The sequence below is a fragment of the Macaca thibetana genome, chromosome 1 (assembly GCF_024542745.1).
Source record: "Macaca thibetana thibetana isolate TM-01 chromosome 1, ASM2454274v1, whole genome shotgun sequence".
Taxonomy (NCBI): domain Eukaryota; kingdom Metazoa; phylum Chordata; class Mammalia; order Primates; family Cercopithecidae; genus Macaca; species Macaca thibetana.
Genome location: NC_065578.1, coordinates 108,548,787 through 108,573,540, shown reverse-complemented (window position 1 = coordinate 108,573,540; position 24,754 = coordinate 108,548,787). Strand labels below are relative to the sequence as shown.

The 24,754-nt window shown below is 47.5% G+C and overlaps 1 protein-coding gene across 7 annotated transcripts in view; it reads right to left on the bottom strand.

Moving 5' to 3' along the window:
* The window catches only part of ELAPOR1 (endosome-lysosome associated apoptosis and autophagy regulator 1), an 86,701-nt gene that overhangs the window by 5,456 nt on the left and 56,491 nt on the right, over positions 1 to 24,754 (bottom strand). For all 7 annotated transcript variants that reach the window (XM_050745500.1, XM_050745533.1, XM_050745540.1 and 4 more), the window contains 13 exons: positions 20,346 to 20,493; positions 19,794 to 19,874; positions 19,104 to 19,209; positions 18,847 to 18,996; positions 12,902 to 12,990; positions 9,351 to 9,528; positions 8,506 to 8,634; positions 8,018 to 8,108; positions 6,264 to 6,369; positions 5,873 to 6,010; positions 4,858 to 5,121; positions 3,146 to 3,319; positions 222 to 402 (listed from right to left, as the gene is read on the bottom strand). In XM_050745500.1, the coding sequence (XP_050601457.1) occupies positions 222 to 402; positions 3,146 to 3,319; positions 4,858 to 5,121; positions 5,873 to 6,010; positions 6,264 to 6,369; positions 8,018 to 8,108; positions 8,506 to 8,634; positions 9,351 to 9,528; positions 12,902 to 12,990; positions 18,847 to 18,996; positions 19,104 to 19,209; positions 19,794 to 19,874; positions 20,346 to 20,493 (1,835 nt within the window). The remainder of the gene's footprint in view (positions 1 to 221; positions 403 to 3,145; positions 3,320 to 4,857; positions 5,122 to 5,872; positions 6,011 to 6,263; positions 6,370 to 8,017; positions 8,109 to 8,505; positions 8,635 to 9,350; positions 9,529 to 12,901; positions 12,991 to 18,846; positions 18,997 to 19,103; positions 19,210 to 19,793; positions 19,875 to 20,345; positions 20,494 to 24,754) is intronic.

The window sequence follows — 24,754 nt, the reverse complement described above, 5'->3', positions numbered from 1 at the left end:
TCACATCCCTGATTGACTTATGAAAGGGTGAAACAAGGGTTTGTCAGAGTCCCCGGGAGCACTTTGCACACAGAGTGGAATAGAAAACACAGGTCAAGAGGTTGGGCCCCTCATGTGGGGCCTTTTACCTCCCAACCTGGTAACCTCACACTCTCTTACACATACACACACACACGCACTCTCTCTCTCTCTCAAAAGGCTGAGGCAGCAGAGTTACTCACCAATAAGTCGGTCAGCAAGGCTGACAGGCTGTGAGGAAACCCCGGCCTTGTAGCCTGTCACCTCTGGGGGGATGATGACTGCCTGGCAGACGTAGGCTGTGATAGATTTGGAGAACCCTGACTCACCCTCAGGAATCCGGAGGTCAGTGACATTGTCGGTGCACACAGACATTTTCCGACCCTGGTGGGGGAGTGGGGAGGAAGAAGTGGGAAAAAGGGAGTGGTCACAGAGGAATTCCCAGAAGGGAATAGGGAAAGCTTTTTTACATCTAAATTTTCAGCGTTCCAATGGTATGTTGCAGGGGAATGATTCATCCCAGGTCTAATGACGAGATAGATTTGATTTTCTGGTTTTGTTTTGTTTTCTTTTGAGGCAGGGTCTTGATCTATTGCCCAGGCAATGGTGAAATCATAGTTCACTAAAGCCTTGACTTCCTGGGCTCAAGCAATCCTCCTGCCTCAATCTCCCAGAGTGTTGGGATTACAGGGGTGAGCCACTGTGCCCAGCCAACATTTTCAGTGTTATGCATTTTATTATAAATGGTGCTGGCCAGGTGCAGTGGCTCACACTTGTAATCCCAGCACTTTGGGAGGCCGAGGCAGGTGGATCATGAGGTCAAGAGATTGAGACCATCCTGGCCAACATGGTGAAACCCTGTCTCTACTAAAAACACAAAAATTAGCTGGACGTGGTGGCGCACGCCTGTAGTCCCAGCTACTTGGGAGGCTGAGACAGGAGAATCGCTTGGACCCGGGTGGCGGAGGTTGCAGTGAGCGGAGATTGTGCCACTGCACTCTAGCCTGGCGACAGAGTGAGACTCCGCCTCAAAAAAAAAGAAAAGAAAAATAAGTGCTAAATCTGGTGTCTCAGCATTTTTTTTTTCTCTAGATTGTAAGAAGTAGATGAGCTTGAAAACTGAAGGAAACCTTTACAATACAATAAAATAAAGAATTCTTCTGTCTTTGAACTAAGGATCTGTAGTGTGGCAGTACACCATAAGCATTTCTAAACAGGAAAGGAGTAGAGAAAAAAATACACCATTTCCCCAAATCACCACCTTCATTGCTCTCCATAATTCACTGAATGACACTTTTGCTACATGGAGCCTGCTTTATTCAGTCTTATTTCCTAAGTGATCATGACCTGTTATTTCTGAGGCTTCATTTTAACTTCTTCGAAGACTTCTGAAAACAAGATAGAGACACCTATCTCTAATCTTTCACAGGTTAGTTTCTTTCTTGACATGTTCTCTATATAAACACCCATCAAGTTCTTCGCATGCTGCAGAAGATGGGTCAGAGCTCTATGATGTAAAGGCCTTACCACCAAAAGAACCAAAGAAGAGATGCTCAAGATGCACTTTATATTGTAACTTTTTTTAGATGGAGTCTTGCTGTGTTGTCCAGGCTGGAGTGCAGTGGCACGATCTCGGCTCACTGCAACCACTGCCCCCTGGGTTCAAGTAATTCTCCTGCCTCAGCCTCCCGAGTAGCTGGGACTACACACGTGTGCCACCATGCCCGGCTAATTTTTCTATTTTTAGTAGAAACAGGGTTTCACCATGTTGGCCAGGCTGGTCTCGAACTCCTAACCTCAGGTGATCTGCCTGCCTTAGCTTCCAAATGGCTGGGATTACAGGCGTAAGCCACCGTGCCCAGCCTATTTTGTAACATTTGAAATGAACTTTCCAACTGGTAATTGTGGCTTATTTGCAATCTAGTCAAGTGCAGCGGTGGGATTAACCTTTGCATTTCTGCCTTTGAATTTTGGATCTGAAATATTTGCAGCAGCATGAAATGGCTGATGGTGACAATCTTTCCTTATAAAGCATTTCATGTTACTTTCTTTCACGCTGTCAGCAAAGAGACATGTGGATGAACTAGAAACAGCTGATTTTATCCAGCCTCTAGGAAACAAGCGACAAATGCAGTGATTGCTGAAGACCGCTTTTTCAAGGAAGGGAAAAAAACCTTTCCTCCTGTGTATTTCTGGGTTTTTGTTTGTTTTGTTTTGTTTTGTTTTGTTTTTTGAGACAGAGTCTCACTCTGTCGCCCGGGCTGGAGTGCACTGGCACGATCTTGACTCACTGCACGCTCCGCCTCCCAGGTTTATGCCATTGTCCTGCCTCAGCCTCCCGAGCAGCTGGACTACAGGTGCCCGCCACCATGCCCAGATAATTTTTTGTATTTTTAGTAGAGACGGGGTTTCACCGTGTGAGCCAGGATGGTCTCGATCTCCTGACCTCGTGATCCGCCCACCTCGGCCTCCCAAATGCTGGGATTACAGGCGTGAGCCACCACGCCCGGCCTTCCTCCTGCATATTTTTAAATAGACTAATTCTGAGGAAATAAAGGTCAGGTAAGAGTAAAAGAACACCTTATTTTATTTTATTTTATTTTATTTATTTATTTTTTGAGACGAAGTTTCACTCTTTTTGCCCAGGCTGGAGTGCAATGGTGCAATCTCAGCTCACTGCAAACCTCCACCTCCCAGGTTCAAGCGATTCTCCTGCCTCAGCCTCCCGAGTAGCTGGGATTACAGGCATGCGCCACCACGCCCAGCTAATTTTTTTGTATTTTTAGTAGAGACGGGGTTTCTCCATATTGGTCAGGCCAATCTCGAACTCCCCACCTCAGGTGATCCACCTGCTTCGGCCTCCCAAAGTGCTGGGATTATAGGCGTAAACCACCGCACTCAGCACCCAGCAAGAACACATTATTTTAAACATCTATGTTTTCTTAAGTGTTTATAATCCTGATTATTTAACTTGAGGGAAAAAAGTCCTCAGGGAGAATAATATTTAAAAACCTCTGAAGCTCCTCAACCCCCTGCTGCCTGAAGGATTTCTGATTTTCTCCTGTGTCTGTCTCTGGCCTCTGATCCACGGGCCTCCCCCATTCAATTCTCACCCTGTCAAACTTACCTGGTTTCCACAGAGACTGAGGGTAAAGTGATGGAAGTATTTCAGCCCTTTGGAAGTGAAGCTTGGCCCTCCAGCAAGAGTGACAGTGTTTGCCAAAGCGGAGAAGTTGTAGTTGAAAGTCCTGGTCGGAGTGTTGCGTGAGAAGATGCAATCGTTGTAGCACAGAGAGTGGATCTGACGGGGAGAGGGACGGGTCAGGCCCACTGGTCAGGCAGGGCCTTGAGGGGCCGCAGCCGAGAATAGCAGTTTTCTCCCCAGTCTGGTCCCGCCAAATGGGGTCAAGAGGAGGAAGAAAGGATTAGGGGTGACTAGCAAAAGAAGTGAAACAGGCACTAGGGGATTTATGTACATTTGCCATTCAGTTATTAGCACATATGTGATGGACAAACCCAAACCTGTTATTGTTCAGAAGGGAGTTTGGTCAAATTCTATAGCCTTATTCCTGTGCCTAGATTATAGAAGCCTCTCAAGACACAAGAGGATCCTTTTTACTTTCCAGCAGAAGACAATGAGGTACTAACCAGAAAAGGGTATCTGAGATGGAAGAAGAGAAATTTTTCTTGCTCCCTCCTCACCCCCTCACAGTGTAAAACTCACTGAACTCTGCTTCCTGTTTCTCAGGTTCTCTGTAGGAAACTGAACTCAGAAAGGGGCTTTTCTTCCCATAAACCCGTTCATTGCTCTGTTTTAGGGTCACCATTCAGCGGCAGCCGCACACAATTGTCATTCCCTCGCACAGCAGCAGAGGGAGCTCCAGGGAAGGAAGGTTGTAGCAAAAGTCCAGGGTACCGGAAAGAGGTTGTCAGGGGTCTGTAGAATCGCTGCACTTCATTGCGCAGATGAACTAGGCCACGTTTGCAGAGTACATATTGATAGTGCCTTACAGGTGTATGTGTGTGTAGTTGTGATCAGTAAAATACAAATTCATTTAAAAGCATCGATTAATATCTAAGAGCTTTTAGTCATAAGTACTTCTCAGATGCAGAAAGTACATGGGGGCAACAACACTGCTCCCCACTTTATTTATTTATTAGCTTTTAAGGTGCTTTTTAAAATTTATTTTGTAAATTAGAGACAGGATCTTGCTCTGTCACCCAGGCTGGAGGGCAGTGGCACAATCATGGCTCATGACAACCTTGAACCCCGGGGCTCAAGTGATCTTCCCACCTCAGGCTCCCAAAGTGTTGGGATGACAGGTGTGAGCCACTGCAGGCAGCCTCTTCCCACTTAGGAAAGGAATCCTTATACTTGTAAAGCTGAGAAGCCACTGGGATAGAAGACAGCAATGCCAGTTATCATATGTCCCAGCAATGGTTGGGTTTCTATCTTTCCAAAGAAGGGGTAGATTTCCATAATAACAGGCTGGATTGAATGATGCTGAATATAAGCCACAGGCCCCACCCCACTGTTCCTTCCCTCTGGGTCTCTGCACACCTGCCAAATAACCCCCTGGGCCAGACGGTCACCAACCTGTCTTACCTGCCACTAAAGAGGAGACTTGTCAGTGACTGAGTCCTGGACCCTGGAAATCAAGGCCCTGCTCACCCTCTACAGTCACAGCCTGGATGGGTGTCCTCCAGGACTCCAACCTAGGAGTATGCTGGGGGAGCACTTGGGGATCAGCCTCTAAGGAACCCCACTCAGGAGCCAGCATCTTCTGAGCTCATCCAAGCAGAGGGTCAGGTTTAGGATAAATGCCAGACTGCAGGTACCTTGTTGTTCTTGGTCCCTGGACCGCAGGGCACACAGGCCTGGACGCCGTAAGGCTGGTGGGCTTTCAGAATGGTGTTAGGGGGGCAGGAGTGGCAGGTTCCTGAATCTCGCTCAATATAGTAACCAGCAGGACAAGAGGTGCAGGAGGAGCCCACATCAGAGGCTTCTAGAGCACAGGGACGGCAGTAGGAGGCCACACCATTCATAACATTGGTGACATTGATGGAGTAGATCTTGGCAACGTCATTGGTGTACTTCCTGCTCTGGAGACAAGGAAACAAGAGGGGAGAGGGGAGAGGCCTGAGACAGCAGCAACAATTGAGGCTTCTAGAAAGAGCAAGGTAGTTAATCTTCCATCCTGTGATACTCAAGAAGAATCTTAGAAGCATCTGACTCTTTACTCACTTACCAGTAGCTCTTTATATGTATTTGGTGTCATTTTAAAATGAGACTGAACCATTTATAGGACATATAAAAATATTAAGTACCATGGGGAAAATACATAATATATACTGTTTTATGAAAAAAGCAAGTTTTCTCCTTGTAAAAGAGGAAAAAATGTATTTGTACAGAAACAAACAGTGTATAGGAGATGGTCCAGATGTTAACTGGTTTATCTCTGGGTAGTAGGATTATGGCTGATTTTATTTCTTATTTTTGTTTATTTCTATTTTCTGAGTCTTCTGCAATGAGCCTGTATTCCTTTGAGTTAAGAAAATAAAACTAGAGTTGTTATTATTAAAAACAACAACAAGTGTGGTTCCACATGTATCAGGGCAGGGACTACAAGGAGGGCCAGCTTATTTCTTAGTGTCATCTTTCCAGGAAGTCATCTGGACAGATGAGGTGGTGCTCAGAGGCCTGGGTTAGGCAGTTTCCTGCTTGACTCCCTAAGATCCTTCTCACCCTTGGATTCTGAACTTCAGACTCACACTTAAGCTAATGCTAGGAATCCTCCTGCGTTCAGAGGGTCTCCCCTGGGAGCTGAGGGTCTGAGGAAGGGGAGGAACTTACTGCCTCATGAAAAGTGGTCCTCTGGAAGGCCCAGGTGAAGCTCGTGGTCGTGTTCTCCTCAATGATGTAGGTATAGGACTGTTTGCCTTTGGAACCTTTCCACGTCTCCACGGGAGTGTTGGTCCTAGAATTCACACCCTGAACCCAGGACAGACAAGTGAAGAGGGTGCGATGGCCAGAGGGGAAGTGGGTGCCCATGTGGCTGCCATCCCAGGTGCCATCACAGTTGGTGAGACCCTTGTTAAACTGTGAAGTCCCTGCCGGTCAGTCTGGGCCTTTCCTCTGTGGAATCACTACAAGGGGGGTGTCAGTCACGTGGACACACCAATGGGGCAGACGGGGTAACCCTCCCCTGGAGGCCCTCTAGTGGGCAAAGAAAGGAAAAACGTACCACCATGAAGTAGAGCTCACAGTTCACAGAACAGAGGGTCTCAAAGACAAATGTGATTCTGGCCACCTCTTTATTCTCTGTGTCTGCCATCACCGACTGCGGAGGTCTATAAGGGCAGAAATTAAAAGTCAGTTCTAGAGGCCAGGCAGTGCTTACTGAAGAGCCCAGACAACAGCAGAGGGTCTGTCGGGGGACAGGGTTAGGTTCTGAGTATGATGGAAAGTGTGTGGACTAAATCCAATTGTGCCCTCCTAGCTATGTGACCTTGACCTAGCCAAACCACAGTTTCCTCATCTGTGAAATGGAGGTGATGAAATATCTTTCTCACCTACCTGCCATCATTGCAGGCAGACCTGAATGCATGACAGATGTGGTGGTCCTTTACAAAATGCTGTATCACCTCACTAGCAGAATATGGTCTACAGACCAGCAGCTCGGCCATCTCCCCGAGTTTATTAGAACTGCAGAACCTCAGGCTCCTCCCAGGCCAGTGAATCGGAATCTGCATGTTAATAGATTCCCAGGCGATTTGTGCGCACATTTAAGTTTGAGAAGCACTTCTATCCTAAGACGGTAAATTGTCGACACTTGCTCAGCAACTCTCTCTCCAGCACTGGGGAGATTTGCCGGGGTTAAAGGAGCGGAATTTGTGATCCAGCAAAGTCCTCAGTTTGGTCCTCCTTTGGGAAAGACAGAGCCATGCCCAGGCAGACTGGGGTGGTAGTGGGGATGAGGCAGCACTTTACTGTGATGATGAGATTTGCAAATTGGAAAGTACTTTTTGAGTGTTATTCCAAAAAGCCTAAAAAGTTTGCTCGCCTTGCAAACACAGGCTTTATCTGGCCAGCTCTGAGTAATGTATGTTAAGGGAAGGCAAACTGAGCACCATCCCAGGGATGGGAAGCAGGGACCTCGAAGGAGGCAATGAAGGCGTCAGATTGGCACTGGGGAAGCACATTCAGTGGCTGCCCCTTATCTTAAAGCACATATGGGCAGAAGAGTTCACTTTGGCCTTGGAAATTCATTCACGGCTTTCCTTTTGGCTTTAGCCATTTCCTGAATTCTGAGGACCTCCAGTTCTCAGCTTATGTCTACGCAGTTGTGTTAACCAGTGGGCTAGAGAAACCATCTCAACCTCAGTGAGTCCTAAATCACACACTGGTTTTATGGATGAGGGTCCCGAAGCCTGAACAGGTGAAGTGACTTTTCCCAAGGTCGCGCAGCCAGTAAACGGCAAAGCACAAGTGCCCTGTCTTCCAGTCCAGTGTTCCTTCCACCACACCACACTGCCAGGAGGTGTGTTTGTGTGTTTGTTTAGTGGGAAACAAATTTTCCTGTTGCCCTGGGATAAGGGGACAAATATAATAAGAACAGTCCTTTCCAATCTTCTTGCCCCAAATAAAGATGAACTGTCTATGGACATTTCTGACCGTATTATTTTTTATTTTTATTTTATTTTTTCTAATCTTAAGTGATGCTGTGTGGTGAAAAAATTGGAATAGCATATGGCTAAGGGAGGGAGAAGCTATACGGGATGAGAGAGCAGTTGGTAAATCAACACGGACAGCAACTTGAAAAACGTATTAGCATTTGGTTACATTGGTCAAATATGACTGTGCCCTCTGTTCTCAACTGACATTTGAAATGAAATGAAACACAACCCCAGAAGGCCTCTCCTCTACAAGATTCCAAAATACGTGGGAATCGGATATGGCCCCGCTGGCCTGGACTCCCCTGTGCTTTGGATTCCTCACCTAAATCCTGGCACAACCAGAGTGAGAATCATGAAGTCATTGTCTGAGGCCCCAGCCGCTGTGTAAATGTGATCACCAGCCACCTCCCAGCCTGAAAAGGAAAGGGAAGAGTTAATGCCTTGTGCTCTTGGGTGCAAGGCAAATGTGCACCCAGACGACACTCTGGAAGGAAGGTTTGACACCATCTTTTGAGGCGCCCAGAACCACCACTGAACATGAACCATGTTACTTATCCTGCCACTTTGGTCAAAGACCCTGAAGCTCTCAGAGCAAGACCTTTGAAGTGCACGCTCATGTTTCTAGCTCTGTTCCTTCCTCTAAAGCCGTCTTGGCAGAACATATGTCCATGAGGAATGGAACTTTCAAGGGAATGCATGACATAGTTAGCTTATTTTTCTCAGACATCACTATTATGAAGAAATGTGAAGTTGGAAGAACTGAGGGTGTGCAGGGAGCTGACAGCTCATGGCACAGGGAGAGGCAATTACCTGTCATGCCCTTGTACTCGAAGTTGATCCCACTGAGAACGGTCGTTTCCATGTTTGTGGGCAGCGTGTTCCACCATTTGTATTCAAATCCCACAGCAGGTTCAGTCCCCGCAGGGCAGTGGGTACAATCTGGGGAACCACAAGATCCATGCATTCAGCGGGAAGGCTGCAGTCACTCTGACTGGAGCTGCTGCCACACAGACAAGTGGCAACAGTCGTGGGCAGCCCACAAGCCTGGCTGCTAAGTACCGCTGCAGGAAGTTGTACCAAGTGGACTCAAAAACATTCTGACAATGTATTTAACTAACTCAAGATGTAAACACTAAGCCTTCATTCCAATATGCCAACCATCCTATTTGCCCACCCCAATTTTCATTTCAAAACTTAACTGTATCTCTAGTCTGATACATGTAATTCATATTATTGTCATATTATCATTAAATGCATTCATATTAACAGGTACACAATCACCCCAAGGCAGCATGGCTTATAGGTTTTGGTTGTGTCGAGCTGGTCATCCCAGCCCCTTAAGGCTTCTAGTCAGCATCTCTGCCATATGCTGGAAGCTCTGCTTTGAGGATTGGGCACTTTCAGGCCTGAGTCACATTTGCAGTTGGAGTGAGGAGGAAGGAAGGCAGCCTCAAGTCTGACTCTGACCTGCAGACGAGGCCAGCCCTGACCTCTCTTCTGAATTTAGTCCTCAGAGGTGGCCTGGTCCTTACTGCCTCCCTTGGAAGGGTGGGGTCTGCATTCAACTGGCCACTCTGAGTGCCCACGCAGCCCCCACCTGCACAGTCAATGTGGGGATGCGTGTGCTGCAGGGAGTGGGGTGGTGAGGCGGTTACCTGAGCCATTGGAGTAGGAACCGTATGGGCAGGGCTGGCAGGTGCTGTTGCTGGTTTTGAAGAAGCCTGGGTTGCAGGGTGGGCAGCTGGTCTTCACACCAGAGGCAGGCAGCTTCACCGCCCCCTCAAGGTCCTCGCTACAGATTTTCGGCTTGGCCCATTTGTACATGAGCTGTGTCTGCAGAAATGGATTAAGCACAACTCAGCCTGTGTGAGATTTAGGACGTCTCTGGGACTCTGCCTTGAGGATGGGGGTTGGGGGCAGAGATCCAGATTCTGGGCCACATAGAGCTCCCCTGGGGTGGGGAACTTTGTGTTGGTCACAGATGTATCCCAAGCACCTAGCGCAGTGCCTGATTCCTAGTTGTGCTCAGTCACTATCTGCCAAATGAATGTTGCTTGGGTGACAAGGAATAGCTCTAATGAAGACTTTATGACACAGAATATGGGACCAGTTGTCTTAGAGAAAGCTCCGATTCCACTGTAGAATCTTATTGCTACCAAGGTCACAGGAAGCGCAGCTGGTGAAAATCCCAGAACACAGAAAGGCACAGGGTGGAGGTGGCTCAGATGCCCCCTGGGGACTGAGGAGGTGGCAGAGATGTCCCAACTTATTTTTTGAGGGGTGCATTCTTTGCTGTTTTATTTATTGGGTAAACGTTTACAGAAAGCCTAATGCATCTAAGTGCCAGATCTGGTGTCTCAGAGGTGAATGGAACGTGACCCCTGCACTGGGTGCAGAAGTGGCGATGACCCGCAGGAGACTCCGGCTGAGGCAGGGGTGAAGGTGGGCAGCTCCATTCTTCCCACATGGCCCTTAGATCGAGTCACACACAAAAAAGTGCCCTTATGGGTTGCACTGAGGGGTTGGTGAACATGATCTGTGCAGATACCATCCATGTGAAAAAGAAGGATGAATAAGGCCTCTGTCCATATTTTTCAAGATAAGAAACAAGTCCTGAAGGAGGGACACAGAGTGCCTTAATGATGGGGAGCCCTGGGCTCCTCCTTCCCCTGCTCAGCTCAGCTTGCTGCCTGCAAAGGGCTGCGGCAGCCAGAGCCCCAGGTTTGAACCTCACCTGATTCCTGTGATTCTCAGGGAGAGGAGGGTCCCAGGAGCTGGCAAACTGACTCAGGCCAGCTCTTAGAGCAGCACATTCAGTGGCCCCAATGGATGGGCCATCCTGGTCCCTGAGAAACAACTGAGGCACAGCCAAGGTCAGAAACATAATCACAGGAGCCAGCTCAAGGTGTGTCCCTTGATTTTAGAAGACTGTTCAGAAGACAAACTGAATCACCAGACTGAGCAGAGCCAGTGCGGGAATGAGGCACAAAGCAGAAGTCTGCAAGGAATGGCTGGGGAATGCATATTCATGCGCACTCCCGAAAGCACGTGCTTCAGTGCTCCTCCTCTGAGCTGGGCCTTGGCTGTGCTGCAAGGCGGGAATGCAGGCTTTGGTCTGAGCCAGCATCTAAAGGCCCTGGCAGGGGTCAGACCAAGGTAGACACCCGGGCTTGCAGGCAGCAAGCACACTACTGACCCAGAGGGTCTTGGTGTGAGCCCAGGGAGGGAAGAGAATGGGGCAGAAGGGAGGAAAGACAGCCACATTCAGTCACATGTTATGAACAGGAGGGAGAAGAGCAGCAGGATTAATTGTCCGCCTTGTATTAGTGAGTCAGCTGAGACCAAGAAAATGAAAATAATGTTTACAAGGTCATACAGAATTCCAGACACCACAGAACTGAGTCTAAGGTGCAACTGACAAGACACAGCCATTCTTTCTTGGCTGCCGGGGAAGGGGATGATGCCCCAAATATGTGGGGGAGGTAGTGGTGGTAAGAGATGACTATGCAAAATATTCATTGTTAATGACCAGACTTTAACCCATGCTTAGTTAGGAAAGGGAGAATTCAGCCAGCCGCCCAGTCAGCAAATGTTTATGCATCCTAAGAGCCAAGCATCATGCTTAGTGCTGAGTACAGAATTCCCAACTCCTAGTTCTATCCCCTTGAGAATCTCTGGCTTAGAGACAGCTCAGCCAGATCCTTCTCTGTGCACCCTCAAGCCCTTCCCCGCTCACTTACACTGTTCCTCCACCCACCAGGCCCAGCCACCGCCTCCTCTCCTGCTGTGTCTGCTGCCTGGAAAGCTCCAGGCTCCTCCCTCATCTCCTTCAGGTCTCTGCTCAAATGTCAGCTCCTCAGAGAGGACATCCCTACCCTTCTAAAATAGCGGCACCACCCTTCATCATTCTCTCTCTTCTAATCCTGGTTTATTTTTTTCCTTCCTACCACTTACTACCATTTGCTATATTATACAGCCATATGTTGTCTATTATCTCCCTCTCCACTCCCTCCCCAACAAGACTTAAGCTCTGTAAAGGCTAGATGCTACCTCAGTTTTGTTAAGTGATGCATACCTAGCACCTAGCACCTTGCGCTGTGCCTGGCACAGAGTTGCTCCTGGATAAATATTTGTTGACTGATGAACAAATGGCCACCTCTGAGAGACTTTCTCTGCCGCCCCCACCCCATGTCCTGGTCGCTCCTCCCCTGGGCTCCCCCAGTTCTCTGCACATCCCTCTGGTTGCCCTGACTGGGCCCGTTTTTCTCCTCTCTCCAGCCTCCCATGCAGGACGGTGAGCTCCCTGGGGGGCAGGAGCTTGTTTCAGTCATTTCTGACTCCCCGGCCTATAGTGCCAGCCCTGACACATCAGTCAGCCTCAAAAAGTGCTTGTGACTCAGTGACAGTGTGGACTAGGAGGAGGGAAAGTTCTTTTTTTTTTTTTTTTTTTTTGAGACGGAGTCTAGCTCTGTCGCCCAGACTGGAGTGCAGTGGCGCGATCTCGGCTCACTGCAAGCTCCGCCTCCCGGGTTCATGCCATTCTCCTGCCTCAGCCTCCGGAGTAGCTGGGACTACAGGCGCCCGCCACCACGCCCGGCTAATTTCTTTTTGTATTTTTAGTAGAGACGGGGTTTCACCGTGTTAGCCAGGATGGTCTCAATCTCCTGACCTCGTGATCCGCCCGCCTCGGCCTCCCAAAGTGCTGGGATTACAGGCTTGAGCCACCGCGCCCGGCCGGGAAAGTTCTTTTCTGAAGCAGAAATCCTGGAGGAAAGAGAAGCAGCAGAAACGGAACAAGTCAGACCATAGGCAGGAATCCATTCCCCGTGCCAGCCCACAAAAGCAGCGCCGAGCGGGCGAGCCTGAAAAGCCCCGGAGGACATTGTGCACGGACAGGCAGGTTCTGCCTGGAGTGGCTTGGCAAATAGAAGAAACCAAGCAAGAGAGAATGAAGTGGGTTTTTGAAACAGAACATACGTGCATAAACTGTGAAACAGATGCCGCAAAAACAGTTTCTGACCGGAAAATGAATGAAGAGGTCTCGTGTTGCCCCCCACCCCACCTAGCCCTAGGATCACCTTGGAGGCCTGTGGGGTTTTAACTGGCGCCAATGTCATTGACCACTGAAGCTCCAAATGGTGGCAAAGCTCAGGGAGTGGGAGACAGTCCATCTGGGGCTAAGGGGCTCCAAGACTGTGCTACCCACCTCTCCGTTGGCATCACAGGCCGTGTGTGTGTAGAAATAATCTTTGTCTGTGCAAGCTGGGCGCACGTTACAGGAAGAGGATCCTTTCTCTAAATTGCCAAAGCAAGAAGAAATATTTGGAGTTACATAAGAAAGTTGAGCTCCTGGCCTCTTCATGGCCCTGTAACTCCCAAGCCCCTGGGTGCACTGCCATACAGATATTGCTGGAAGTAGAAAATCCTGCACACTCACCCTTCCCCTTGCCTCAATAGTGTCATTTCCAGTTCCCCAACCCCGCTCAGGCTTCCCTTTGCACCTCTTCCAGGTGCTGATGAGAAACCACTGTTTGCCACTCCCCCTCTCCCACCCCATGCGGCAGGGGATGGAGAAGTGGCCTGGTCAAAGGACCAGCAAGGAGGGTAGATGGAGACAGCCTCTTGCAGGTTAACCACTGCCAACCCAAGTTCCCTGAAACCTGGGGAGGTTCAGAAAGTTCACCATCTTCCAGGTGCCTTAGTGTCGACTGTGGGTGTGGTTTTTCTACTCCTGAAGTGTTGAAGTAAAACATGACTTTGCTTTCATACTCATTCCAAGTCTTTCTATGAATGTTCTAAGATATGCCTAGAATGAAGGCCTTCCACCTTGGAAATTTCCTTTTCTCCAGGCAACCATTCTACACAAATCAGGTTTGTAATTTCCTTGGACTCCACACAAGGTTCTTCCCACTTGCCTCAACCCAAGCATCCCAACACTATTATTATTATTATTGAGATGGAGTTTCACTCTTGTCGTCCAGGCTGGAGTGCAATGGTGTGATCTTGGCTTACAACAACCTCCGTCTCCCAGGTTCAAGCGATTCTCCTGCCTCAGCCTCTTGAGTAGCTGGAATTACAGGCATGAACCACCATGCCCGGCTAATTTTGTATTTTTGGTAGAGATGGGGTTTCTCCATGTTGGTCAGGCTGGTCTCGAACTCCTGACCCCAGGTGATGTGCCCTCCTCGACCTCCCAAAGTGCTGGGATTACAGGTGTGAGCCACCGCACCTGGACTCTTTATTATTATTTTATTGCTGCTATTTTTTAGAGACAGAGTCTTGTTCTGTTGCTGAGGCTGAACTGCAGTGGTGCAATCTTAGCTCACTGCAGCCTGAAACTCCTGGGCTCAAGTGATTCTCCGGCCTCCCGCACCAGCCCAGCACTATCTTTAACTCTTGATTCATACCTAATGAAAAATGTTAACTGCTGAGCATGGTGGCTCATGCCTATAATCCCAGCACTTTAGGATCTCTTGAGCCCGGGAATTCAAGACCAGCCTGGGCAACATGGCAAACCCTGCCTCTACAAACAATACAAAAATTAGCCGGGCATGGCGGTACAGGCTTATAGTCCCAGCTACTTGATGCTGAGGCAGGAGAATCGCTTGGGCCCAGGAGGTTGAGACTGCAGTGAGCCATGATCATGCCATTGCATTCCAGCCTGGGCAATAGAGAGAGACTCAGGAAGGAAGGAAAGAAGGAAGGAAGGAAGGAAGGAAGGAAGGAAGGAAGGAGGGAGGGAGGGAGGGAGGGAGGGAGGGAGGGAGGGAGGAGGGAAAGAAACAGAAAAATGTGAACTATCAGTTTTCTTCTGCTGTCTGAATGTTCTCCTCATGTCTGTGTTAGCTCTGCTTTAACCCTTGAACATCTGGATAGCGAGAACTACATCTATGAATCTCTATTCGTTTTTTATTTTTTATTTTTTTTCATTCTTCCCATCACATGGGTTTGTTTTCTTTTTTCTCTCTCTCTCTCTTTTTTTTTCTTTCTTTTTTTGGTAGAGACAGAGTCTCGCTATGTTGCCCAAGCTGGTCTTGAGCTCTTGGCTTCGAGCAATTCTCCCGCCTCAGCCTCCCAAAGTGCTGAGATTATAGGCAGGAGCCATTGTGCTTGACTCTCTCTTCAAAGCAGTGGCTTTAACTTGTTTTGAATTTAAAAACTCTTTTGAAAATTTGAAAAAAAGAGATGTTTCTCTCTACCTAGAACAAGATGCATAATTCAGCACAGAGAGACCCGTGGACTCCTGCTTTTGACTGACTTGGCCAGGAACAATGTGGGGAGGGAGAGAGGCTGAAAACATGGGGAGGTGCCAATTCCTAGGTCTAGAAAAGTACAAGTTATGTGTTAGAAAATGCATTCTACACCAAGACCTTTCTCTGCTTGTCAAATATTTGCCCAACCTGACATCCTAGCTCTGGGTTTTAGCAAAAATGGCTCAACTGTTTACACACTGATCTCTGTTAAGGTGGTTTTAATAAATGATTAACCAAGATGCTGAGACTGACCTCCTTTCCCAGCTTGGGTTTCATCAAGGTGTTTAAATTGGATGCCAGTCAAGTTTGGAAGATGGGCCTCTATGTTTGGTTGAGGGAGTGAAAAGTGACTTAAGTAGGATTGGCCCTGGGCAAAACTGGAAGAAAATAAAGTTTATCTCAGGGGCTCCAACTACTCTTTCTGCACCTGCCTCCATCTTTCAATATCCTCCCACCCCGCCCCCTGCCTCCAGGAGTACAATGTTCTCACTGGGATCTGTTTTATCAAAATAAAACATTTCTCCTGAGGGTTTCAGTATTGAATGGACACTGGCAACTGACAGGCACTCAGAATATATTTGTAAATGCATGGACCTTCTGTCAATCCCTGCACACACAGTCTATCATAGGCTATCATCAGAGTCTCCCTGCATTTTCCCAGTCTCTCACTGACCCTGTATTCTGGAAGAGTCAAGTCTCAAAAAATATGACTCTCTTTGTACCCCAAGATGGTGAAGTTGTCAACAAGTTGACCATGTTCCTCATAGTAAAAACTCACTGGCCAGGTGAGGTGGCTCACGCCTGTAATCCCAACACTTTGGGAGGCCAAGCAGGTGGATCACCTGAGGTCAGGAGCTCAAGACCAGACTGGCCAAGATGGTGAAACCCCGTCTCTACTAAAAATGGAAAAAATTAGCCGGGCATGGGGGTGGGCGCCTGTAATCCTAGTTACTCAGGAGGCTGAGGCAGGAGAATCACTTGAACTGGGAAGGCAGAGGTTGCAGTGAGCTGAGATCGTGCCATTGCACTCCAGCCTGGGCAACAAGAGGGAAACTCCATTCAGAAAAAAAAAAAAAAGAAAGAAAGAAAGAAAAAAAAAACTCACTTCTCAGTCAATGCGGCACATTGAGAAATCAGTGGCAGAAGGAAAATAGATTCCAAGAATTCAGACTCCCAACCTAATGCTTTTATAACATCACTCTGGATAAAAATCAGCATACATAGAGTTGATCAAAACACTCCTATGCAGTTTTACTAGAACCACCTTGCCATTCAAACCCTGGCCCAACTGCTGGACCAGTAAAGGGAGCCAGAGATTGAGACTAACAAAGGTTGCTGTTGATAGAAGCAGAGTGGGGAGGAGGAATAAAAAATGCAAGTGGAAAAACAGGGATCTAGACTTACAGATAAAAACTTCCCCCAAGACCTAAAGATGTCTGTTTTGGTTGAAAACTGCACTCATTTGGCAAGATCTGTGTAGGTAAATATGACTGTTGTTTTAGGAATAGTGTAGAAACAAGCAATTCACAAGGTCAGTGACTGGTCTTGGCTGAGCAAACACATACTTCAACACCTGTGTGAAGTGTGGCATGTCTTTGTAGGGACAGGTGGGTCTGTTTGAGAGAGGGCCTCGTGCTGGGTTTACATTTAAACTGTGTAAGAAAGGAAAAGTAGAAGAGTTGTGAATGTTTCCAGGGGAAAAGATGGGACTGTTTCTCTCTCCCTTCTTGTTTGTTTCAGAACCTGTCTTAGAGATTGGCCCTCATACCAATGTCTGGACTGCCTGAGCAGAAAGTCATCCGCTGGCACTGCCCATCTCACACCAGAGCCTCGATATCCCCTGGAACTCCCTCAGATGACCACGTCCTGTTTTTCAAATTGGAATGCTTTAGGAAGCTATCCTCAAACTGTAAAAACAGGCTGCTTCCAGCTGTCCCCTTACTTTCCCTAAGAGCAGTGGTTTGCAAATTGTGTTCTAAGGAACCCTAGATTTCCCAAAATGCCTGATTGGACTTCATTGAATGCTCTCAGGCTGATACAAGATTGTAATTTGCATCTTTAGATCTTGTTATCAAAATGTTTTTGTTCCTCAATATAGGCTCATGAAATTAACTTTGATAATAATTGTCATATGTTAACATGTATAAATTTATACATTTTAACTCTACTGTATCTACTGTTTATATTATAATCTTTTTTTTTTTTTTTTTTTTTTGAGGCTGAGTCTTGCTCTGTCGCCCAGGCTGGAGTGCAGTGGTGCGATCTCAGCTCACTGCAACCTCCACCTCCCGGGTTCAAGTGATTCTCCAGCCTCAGCCTTCCGAGTAGCTGGAATTACAAGCACATGCCCCCACACCCAGCTAATTTTTGTGTTTTTAGTAGAGATGGGGTTTTGACATGTTGGCCAGGCTAGTCTTGAACTCCTGACCTCAAGTGATTCCCCTGCCTTGGCCTCCCGAAGTGCTGGGATTACAGGCGAGAGCCACCACCCCTGGACTATATTATAATCTTATACAATGTTTCATGTAAAATTTCACCACTGGCCAGGTGCGGTGGCTCACACCTATAATCCTAGCACTTTGGGAGGCCGAGGTGGGCAGATTACCTGAGGTTAGGAGTTCGAGACCAGCCTGGTCAACATGGTGAAACCCCATCTCTACTAAAAATACAAAATTAGCCAGGCGTGGTGGCACATGCCTGTAATCACAGCTACTCGGGAGGCTGAGGCAGGAAAATTGCTTGAACCCAGGAGGCGGAGGTTGTGGTGAGCCGAGATCATGCCATTGCATTCCAGCACTCCATCCTGGGCAACAAGAGTGAAACTCCATCTCAAAAATAAATAAATAAAAAAACATATAAATATAAATAAAAATTCACCACTTAAAAAATGACTGGACCGGACACAGTGTCTCATGTCTGTAATCCCAGCACTTTGGAAGACCGAGGCAGGAGGATCACTTTGAGGCCTGGAGTTCGAGACCAGCCTGGGCAACACAGTGAGACCCTGTTTCTACAACAGCAACAGAAAGATTGCAACCCTTTCCTTAGCTTTCCTAACCCCTCTAGCCCTGAGCTGCTTTTTCCTTTTGACATGACACCATGGCACTTTTTACCATCCCACATACTATATAATGTATTATATATGTGTCGTCTATTTCTTTTTGTTTATTGTCTCTCTTCCCCACGCCCCCGAATGTAAACCCCATAAAAACAGAGACCTCTGTCTGTTTTGTTCTGATGTAGCCCAAGTACATAGAATAGGGCCTGGCAGACAGGAGAAGCTCAATATTTATTGAATGATTCATTTTTATTTCATTTTTTTAGAGACAGGGTCTCACTCTGTCACCCAGGCTATAGAGCGGTGGTGCGATCATGGCTCACTGAAGCCTCAACCTCCCAGGCCCAGTTGATCTTCCCGGTTCAACCTCCCAAAGTGCTGGGATTATAGGCTCATAGCTTGAGAGGCTGAGGCAGGAGGATCACTTAAGCCCAGGAGTTCAAGACCAGCCTGGGCAACCAGCAAGACCCTTGTCTCTATAAAAATAAAAACAAATAATGAGTTGGGTGTGGTGGGGCACGCCTGTAGTCTTAGCTACTCAGGAGACTGAGGCAGGAGGATTGCTTGGGATGGGGAGTTTGAGGCTGCAGTGAGCCATGATTGTACCACGGCACTGCAGCCTGGGTGATAAAGTGAGACCCTATCTCAAAAAAAAAAAAAAAAAAAAAAATGACAAAGTGATTAATGGATATATGGATTGGCAAGGGTATTCCAGGATCCAGAAAGGAAGGGTTTAAGAATCATCATCCTCAGCTTGACCAGAAGGATGGCTCTATTCCCTGGTTTCTCCTTGTGTGGTACCCTCTATCCTCAAACTCCTCCCACCCTCAGAAACATCACCTGAGTATTTGTCAGGGTCACACTGGTGGCAAGAAGTTTCTCCTTTATTTGAATAAGAGTTGGCTGGACAAAGTTTGCAGAAAGAGGAGCCCTTCTTGGATGCATACGTGCCGGGTTTGCAGGGGAAGCATTCTGAAGTGTAGGCCACCCCTAGGGAGGAGGAAGAGTCAGAAAAGCAAGGATTCAGCCTGGAGACTGAGTCCCCAGGAGACTGCAAAGTCAAGAGCCCAGGGAGTCAGTAACCCCGGTCTCAGTACCTGTTATGGCAATGTTTCTCACCAGCACAGGCTTAGATACTCTGGACCATACTGAGAAGGCTGTGGTTCTCCAATAGAGGACATTATTGCCTCGATTTAGCTCCACCTAAAAACCACAAACAGGAGCATTCATTCATCACAGAGAGAAATCTCGCTAATCTGTTGGTATAGCCTCTTGTTGGGACGACTCCTCTTACTAACTGCATGGTAATGCTTCTTCTGACCCTCTTCCTCCTCGTCCTCAGCTCTGCCCTTCCTCCCAACTTAGCACAGCTCCTCTCTCTTTCTAAGCCTCCTCTTACAACCCTTCCACTGCTCCCTGGATCACATATACCACGAGCATCTCTTATGGTCAGACCAGTAAAGAGACCTGAGGATCCTGACAATAGGGTGACTGGAACTCCCTCATTCTTCTGTGGTTTTGCAGGAGACAGCCCGCCTCCCCAGAAGGCCCAGTCTTAAAGCTGGAAAGCTGCTGGTCTTTGCAGTCAAGCCATAGAAGCGACAAGTCAGCTCCCACCCATATTCTGTCAATGCTAGAGGACAGCAACTACAGCATCTTCATCATATCACACTCCTGCCCTCCAGGGACATCAGGGTGGAGGCTCAGACTGGGAGGAAGCACTCTCTGAGGAAGGCCCCTGGGTCCCTTTTCTGGGATCTCTGGGAGAAGGCTGGTGTGATACTCACACTGTGGAATTCCCATCCTTTCTCTGTGGTCTTCATCCACCTGGAGTCATCTGCATTGGGCTGGCACTGGTCATTCTGAACCTGACATAAAAGAGTTTGGAACCAGAGTCTCAGCTTTCTAAGGAAATGGATATCTTTCCCCACATTGCACCAGTCCTCCAGAGGGCCCTTCTTTATATGGGAAGAGTTGCCAATTTCCTTTAGGGACAGAGCTCAAAACACATGAGCCTCAAAGTAGGGCAGGAATTAGTCGCACACACAAAATGAGCATTGACACCAAAGAAGTAACTTGTAAGTCAAATGTGCTGTTTTCATGTCTGAGCCGGATAAAACACTTAGAAATCTCCCAGACAACTCTTCCCCCAAGAGTCCTTTCACTTTTGCCTTTTCTCCTTGCCTCCTGGGGCCTCAGCTCATTTTGCCCACAGCTCTCTCCAGAGGGAAAACAACAGTGATTTCCCAAGCAGGGCTACACTCACGGTGGATTCCTTAAATGGATCTGAGCCCCAGAGAGACTTTAGCTCCCACCCTCCACCTTGGCCAGGGGCTTACAAAAAACTCAAAGATGATGCTGGAGTCTGGGTAGTAGTATTCGAAGTTAACGGTGCCGGATTGCTTCAGGTTGACGGCGTACATCAGTGTGGCTGTGCATTCGTCCGTGTTGGAGGCGATGTAGTCGCCCTGGGGAACCCACTTGGACCTGTGAAGGAACAGGAACCAGGTTTACAGGCAGGAGCACAGCCCACCAGGCTTCGTGCCGTGTGCAGGTCTCATGTTCTGCTGGGTCTTTGGGAATTTTCAGGCTTGTGATTCACAAACTGAAACTTGGACCTGAAAATGCTCAGTGAAGAAAGACAAAAGAAGCTCTCAGGTAGGTCAAGGACCTGGAGTGCAGCTAAGAGGAAGGCAGACAGGTGAGGAAGACAAGCAGGCTTGCCTCCACATTGTGCAGAACTACCTGGGATATGGGTGGCAGGTGAAGTTGGGGAGGGATAACTTTTCTTTTTTTCTGAGGCAGAGTCTTGCTCTGTCTCCCAGGCTGGAGTGCAGTGGCGTGGCCTCAGCTCTCCACAACCTCTGCCTCCCGGGTTCAAGTGATTCTCCTGTCTCAGCCTCTCGAGTAGCTAGGGTTACTGGCATGCACCACCACACCCGGCTAATTTCTGTATTTTTTTTTGTAGAGACAGGTTTTCACCATGTTGGCCAGCCTGGTCTTGAACTCCTGACCTCAAGTGATCCACCCACCTCAGCCTCCCAAAGGGCTGGGATTACAGGCATGAGCCACCGCACCCACTCAGGGAGGGGTGACATTTATTGGTTGCTTACTACCTCCAGGCATTGCACTATGTGCTTTATATTCGTGATTTCTTTTCATCAATAAGAGGAAATGTTTTTCCTGTTTAATAGATGATGAAACTGGGGCTTGGAGAGTGCCAAGCCCAATATTATGAAGCCAGCGAGTGGCAGGGCTGAGATCCGGTCTGCCAAACTCTAAAGCTGTCAAATAACTCAGTAGACACAGACATTCTTCAGAACTCAGACATCCACCCAGTCTAGTCTACCTGTTTTTCCAGAAATGTCTACTATAAAGATGCCACATGTAAATGGTTTTTATGGAAAGTGGGAGGGCCAGAGAACCCCGGAGACAGCCGACCTGGTCATGTCTGTTTTGTCTCCTAAATACGTGTTCACTCTATCCACCCTGTGCTCTCCCTGTGCTCACCACCACACCATCTATGAACTAGCTCCCAAACTTGTCTCCCTGAAGCCAGTCCCACATCCTCCTAGCCCTCTCCATGCTGCAGCCCAGCAGACAGATCCTCCGGATAGACATCTGACCATGGCACTCCCTTGCTTCAAATTAAAACCCCTGGGACTGACTCTCTGTGGCCCTTAGGATAGGGTACAGATTCCTGATGCACTCTTTATACTCCAACTCTATGACATTTCTTTCAATTCCTCTGCCAAACTTTCTCTTACCTCTGGGCCTCCTGACATCCTCTTCCCTGTTCCTGGAACAAACTTCCTCCTCTCTCTCTCGGTTTAACTCCTACACTGTCTTAAATGCCACTTAATCTAAAAAGTCTTCCTTGATTCTATCTGCTTCTGCTATGGGTGCCCTTAGTTCTCTTTGCTCCCCTTCTCATAGCCATAATCCCATGATATTTTATTTATTTTTAGTATATTATGAAATATTTAAGACCTATACAATGGTATAATGAACATTCACCGACCCACCACCCTGCTTAAGAAATTCAACACAGCAGAAGCCTCTGTGTACCCTCCGCTAACCTCATCTGAGCCTTTTCCTGGGACACACTGCCTTCCCCACTGCCAAGTGACCGCTTTCCTGAATCTGGTGTTTAACATGCGCATGCGGTTTTCTACAGGTATGTATCTCTAAACAATATACTGTACGGTAGTGCTTGGCATGTTTTAAAGCTTCACATAAATGGTATTATATTTACAGGCTCTGAAACTCGCTTTGGGAAGGGAGGGACTTCAATATACTAACTGTGAGATTCATCCATATTCACACACCCAGCTCTTCTGGCTTCGTCTTTACTACTGCATAACATTCCTTTGCATGACTCTACCATATTTATTTGTGCATCACTCATTGATGGACATTTGGATTGTTTGCAGTTTCGTGTGCACATTCTGCTGTGTTCCTGTCTCCTTAGGCACATGTCTGAGTAGAATGCCTGGGAGGAGAACTGTATGTCAGCCTCCCATTTACCAGCGACTGCTGCACTGTTCCTGTTGCTCCACATCCTCTCCAAATTTGAAACTGTCAGACCTTAAAATTGTTGCCAATATTATGTGAGGGAAGAGACCAAATTTACCTTGCTCACTAAAGTATTCCCAGTACCAGCTTGAGCCTGGCACATAGTGGGGACGTGCGGGGTTAAAGAGTTGAACGTGGAAACAGGTAATCAAACACCATCACACTATTGCACTGTTTTGCCTGAGATCAGCCCAGGTTTCCAGTTGCTTGGTAATGGTCAGTTGGGTGGGCATGGTGGCTCACGCCTGTAATCCCAACACTTTGGGAGGCTGAGGCAGGGATCACCTGAGGTCAGGGGTTCGAGACCATGGAGACCAGCCTGACCAATATGGTGAAACCCCATCTCTACTAAAAATGCAAAAATTAGCTGGGTGTGGTGGCGCATGCCTGTAATCCCAGCTACTCAGGAGGCTGAGGCAGGAGAATTGCTTGAACCCGGAAGGCGGAGGCTGCAGTGAGCCGAGATCGTGCCATTGCACTCCAGCCTGGGTGATAAAGTGAGACTCCATCTCAAAATAATAATAATAATAATAATAATAATAGCCAGTTAAAGGAACCTCAGATTAGTCCACAGATTTCCCCCCTGTGTTTGCCAGAACAACATGGTTATTTTCAGCTCTTTGACAGTCAGTGTTATTCTCAAAACGAAAACATATAACATGAGCTTATCCAAAATATTCCAGCTAACTTAATAGCATTGATTTCTCATGAGCTTATCCAAAATATTCCAGCTAACTTAATAGCATTGATTTCTCCTTGTGGAAAGAGATAACCTTTAATGCTCATGTGCTCAACGACGTCAGCTATAAATAATTCTTGAAGTTTGATGAATAATTAAAAAGATGCCATAAGTGGGTTACATTTGCAAAGTACATCGCAATTCTGATTTTTGTCAGAGTTGCCCCTGGTGAAGACATTTCATATTCAATAATAACAACATGTTTTGATTGATTTCTAGTGTCAGGCATCGCTCTAAATTCTTTAAAAGTATCATCTCATCGATCCTTACCTCAACCTATTAGAGTACTATTTTTATCATCATTTGTAGACTGAAGAAACTAAAGCCCAGAAGTGCTTAGGAAACTTACCCTAGGTCATCCAGTTGTGATCTGCATATAATGTTTTTCATTTTTAATGTTTACATTTCTCTCTCATTCTTGTTTCACTGTCACAGTCTTTGAGCGTCTGCTCAATTTTTTCCACTAATATATGACATTCTTTCTATTACTCCCACATCACTCCTGTTCCCTTAGCTTATGCTAGTCTCTGATCTCAGACTGTTGCCAGTACCTTAGCCCTGGGACATCAACCCACGACCCATGGAGGATCCCTGAAGGCTCAGGATCCTGCCATGGAGACTCCATTCAGCTGGTCTGTTTTGTCCCCAATTATTTATTTTGTCTATTTTGGGCCAGACACTATGTTAGATGCTGGAGACACAGTGATGAACAAGACAAGTATGATCCTTTCCCGCTTGGGGCTTGCATTCGCTTTCTAGTTGAGGAGACAGCAGCTTAACTAATCACACAATCACATAGGAATGATGGTGGTAAGTGCCATTGGAGAAATTCAGGATGATACAAGAGCGTGTAACAGGAGTCTATGGGGTCAGGGATGGTTTCTTTGAGGAAATGATTTTTAGGTAGAGACGTGAGGGTTAAGTAGGAGTCATAGAAGAGGGGACAGAGAGTCACATGTTCAAATGCCCTGAGGGTAAGGAGTGCGATGGTCAGTGTGGCTGGAACACAGCAAGCGAAGACAGCAGGTACTTGGGAGAGGCTGGGGAAACGGGCAGAGGGAAGCGCAGCAGGGCCCTGCAGGCTGTGGGAAGGTAGTGGACATTGTCCCAAAAGCAATTGGTAGCCATTGAATCTAGGGTTTTTAGCAGGAAATTTTTGTGACCGGATTTAAGGAGATGAGGCTGGGTGTAGTGGCTCACACCTGTAATCCCAGTACTTTGGGAGGCCGAGGTGGAAGGATCATTTGAGCCCAGGAGTTTGAGTCCAACCTAGGCAACGTACTGTGACCCTGTCTCTAGAAAAAATAAGAAGTTCGCCAGGTGTGGTGGCGTGTGCCTGCAGTCCCAGCTACGTGGGAGGTTGAGGTGGGAGGAAGGTTTCAGCCCGGGGAGGTTGAGGCTGCAGTGAGCTGTGATTGGGCCATTGCACTCCAG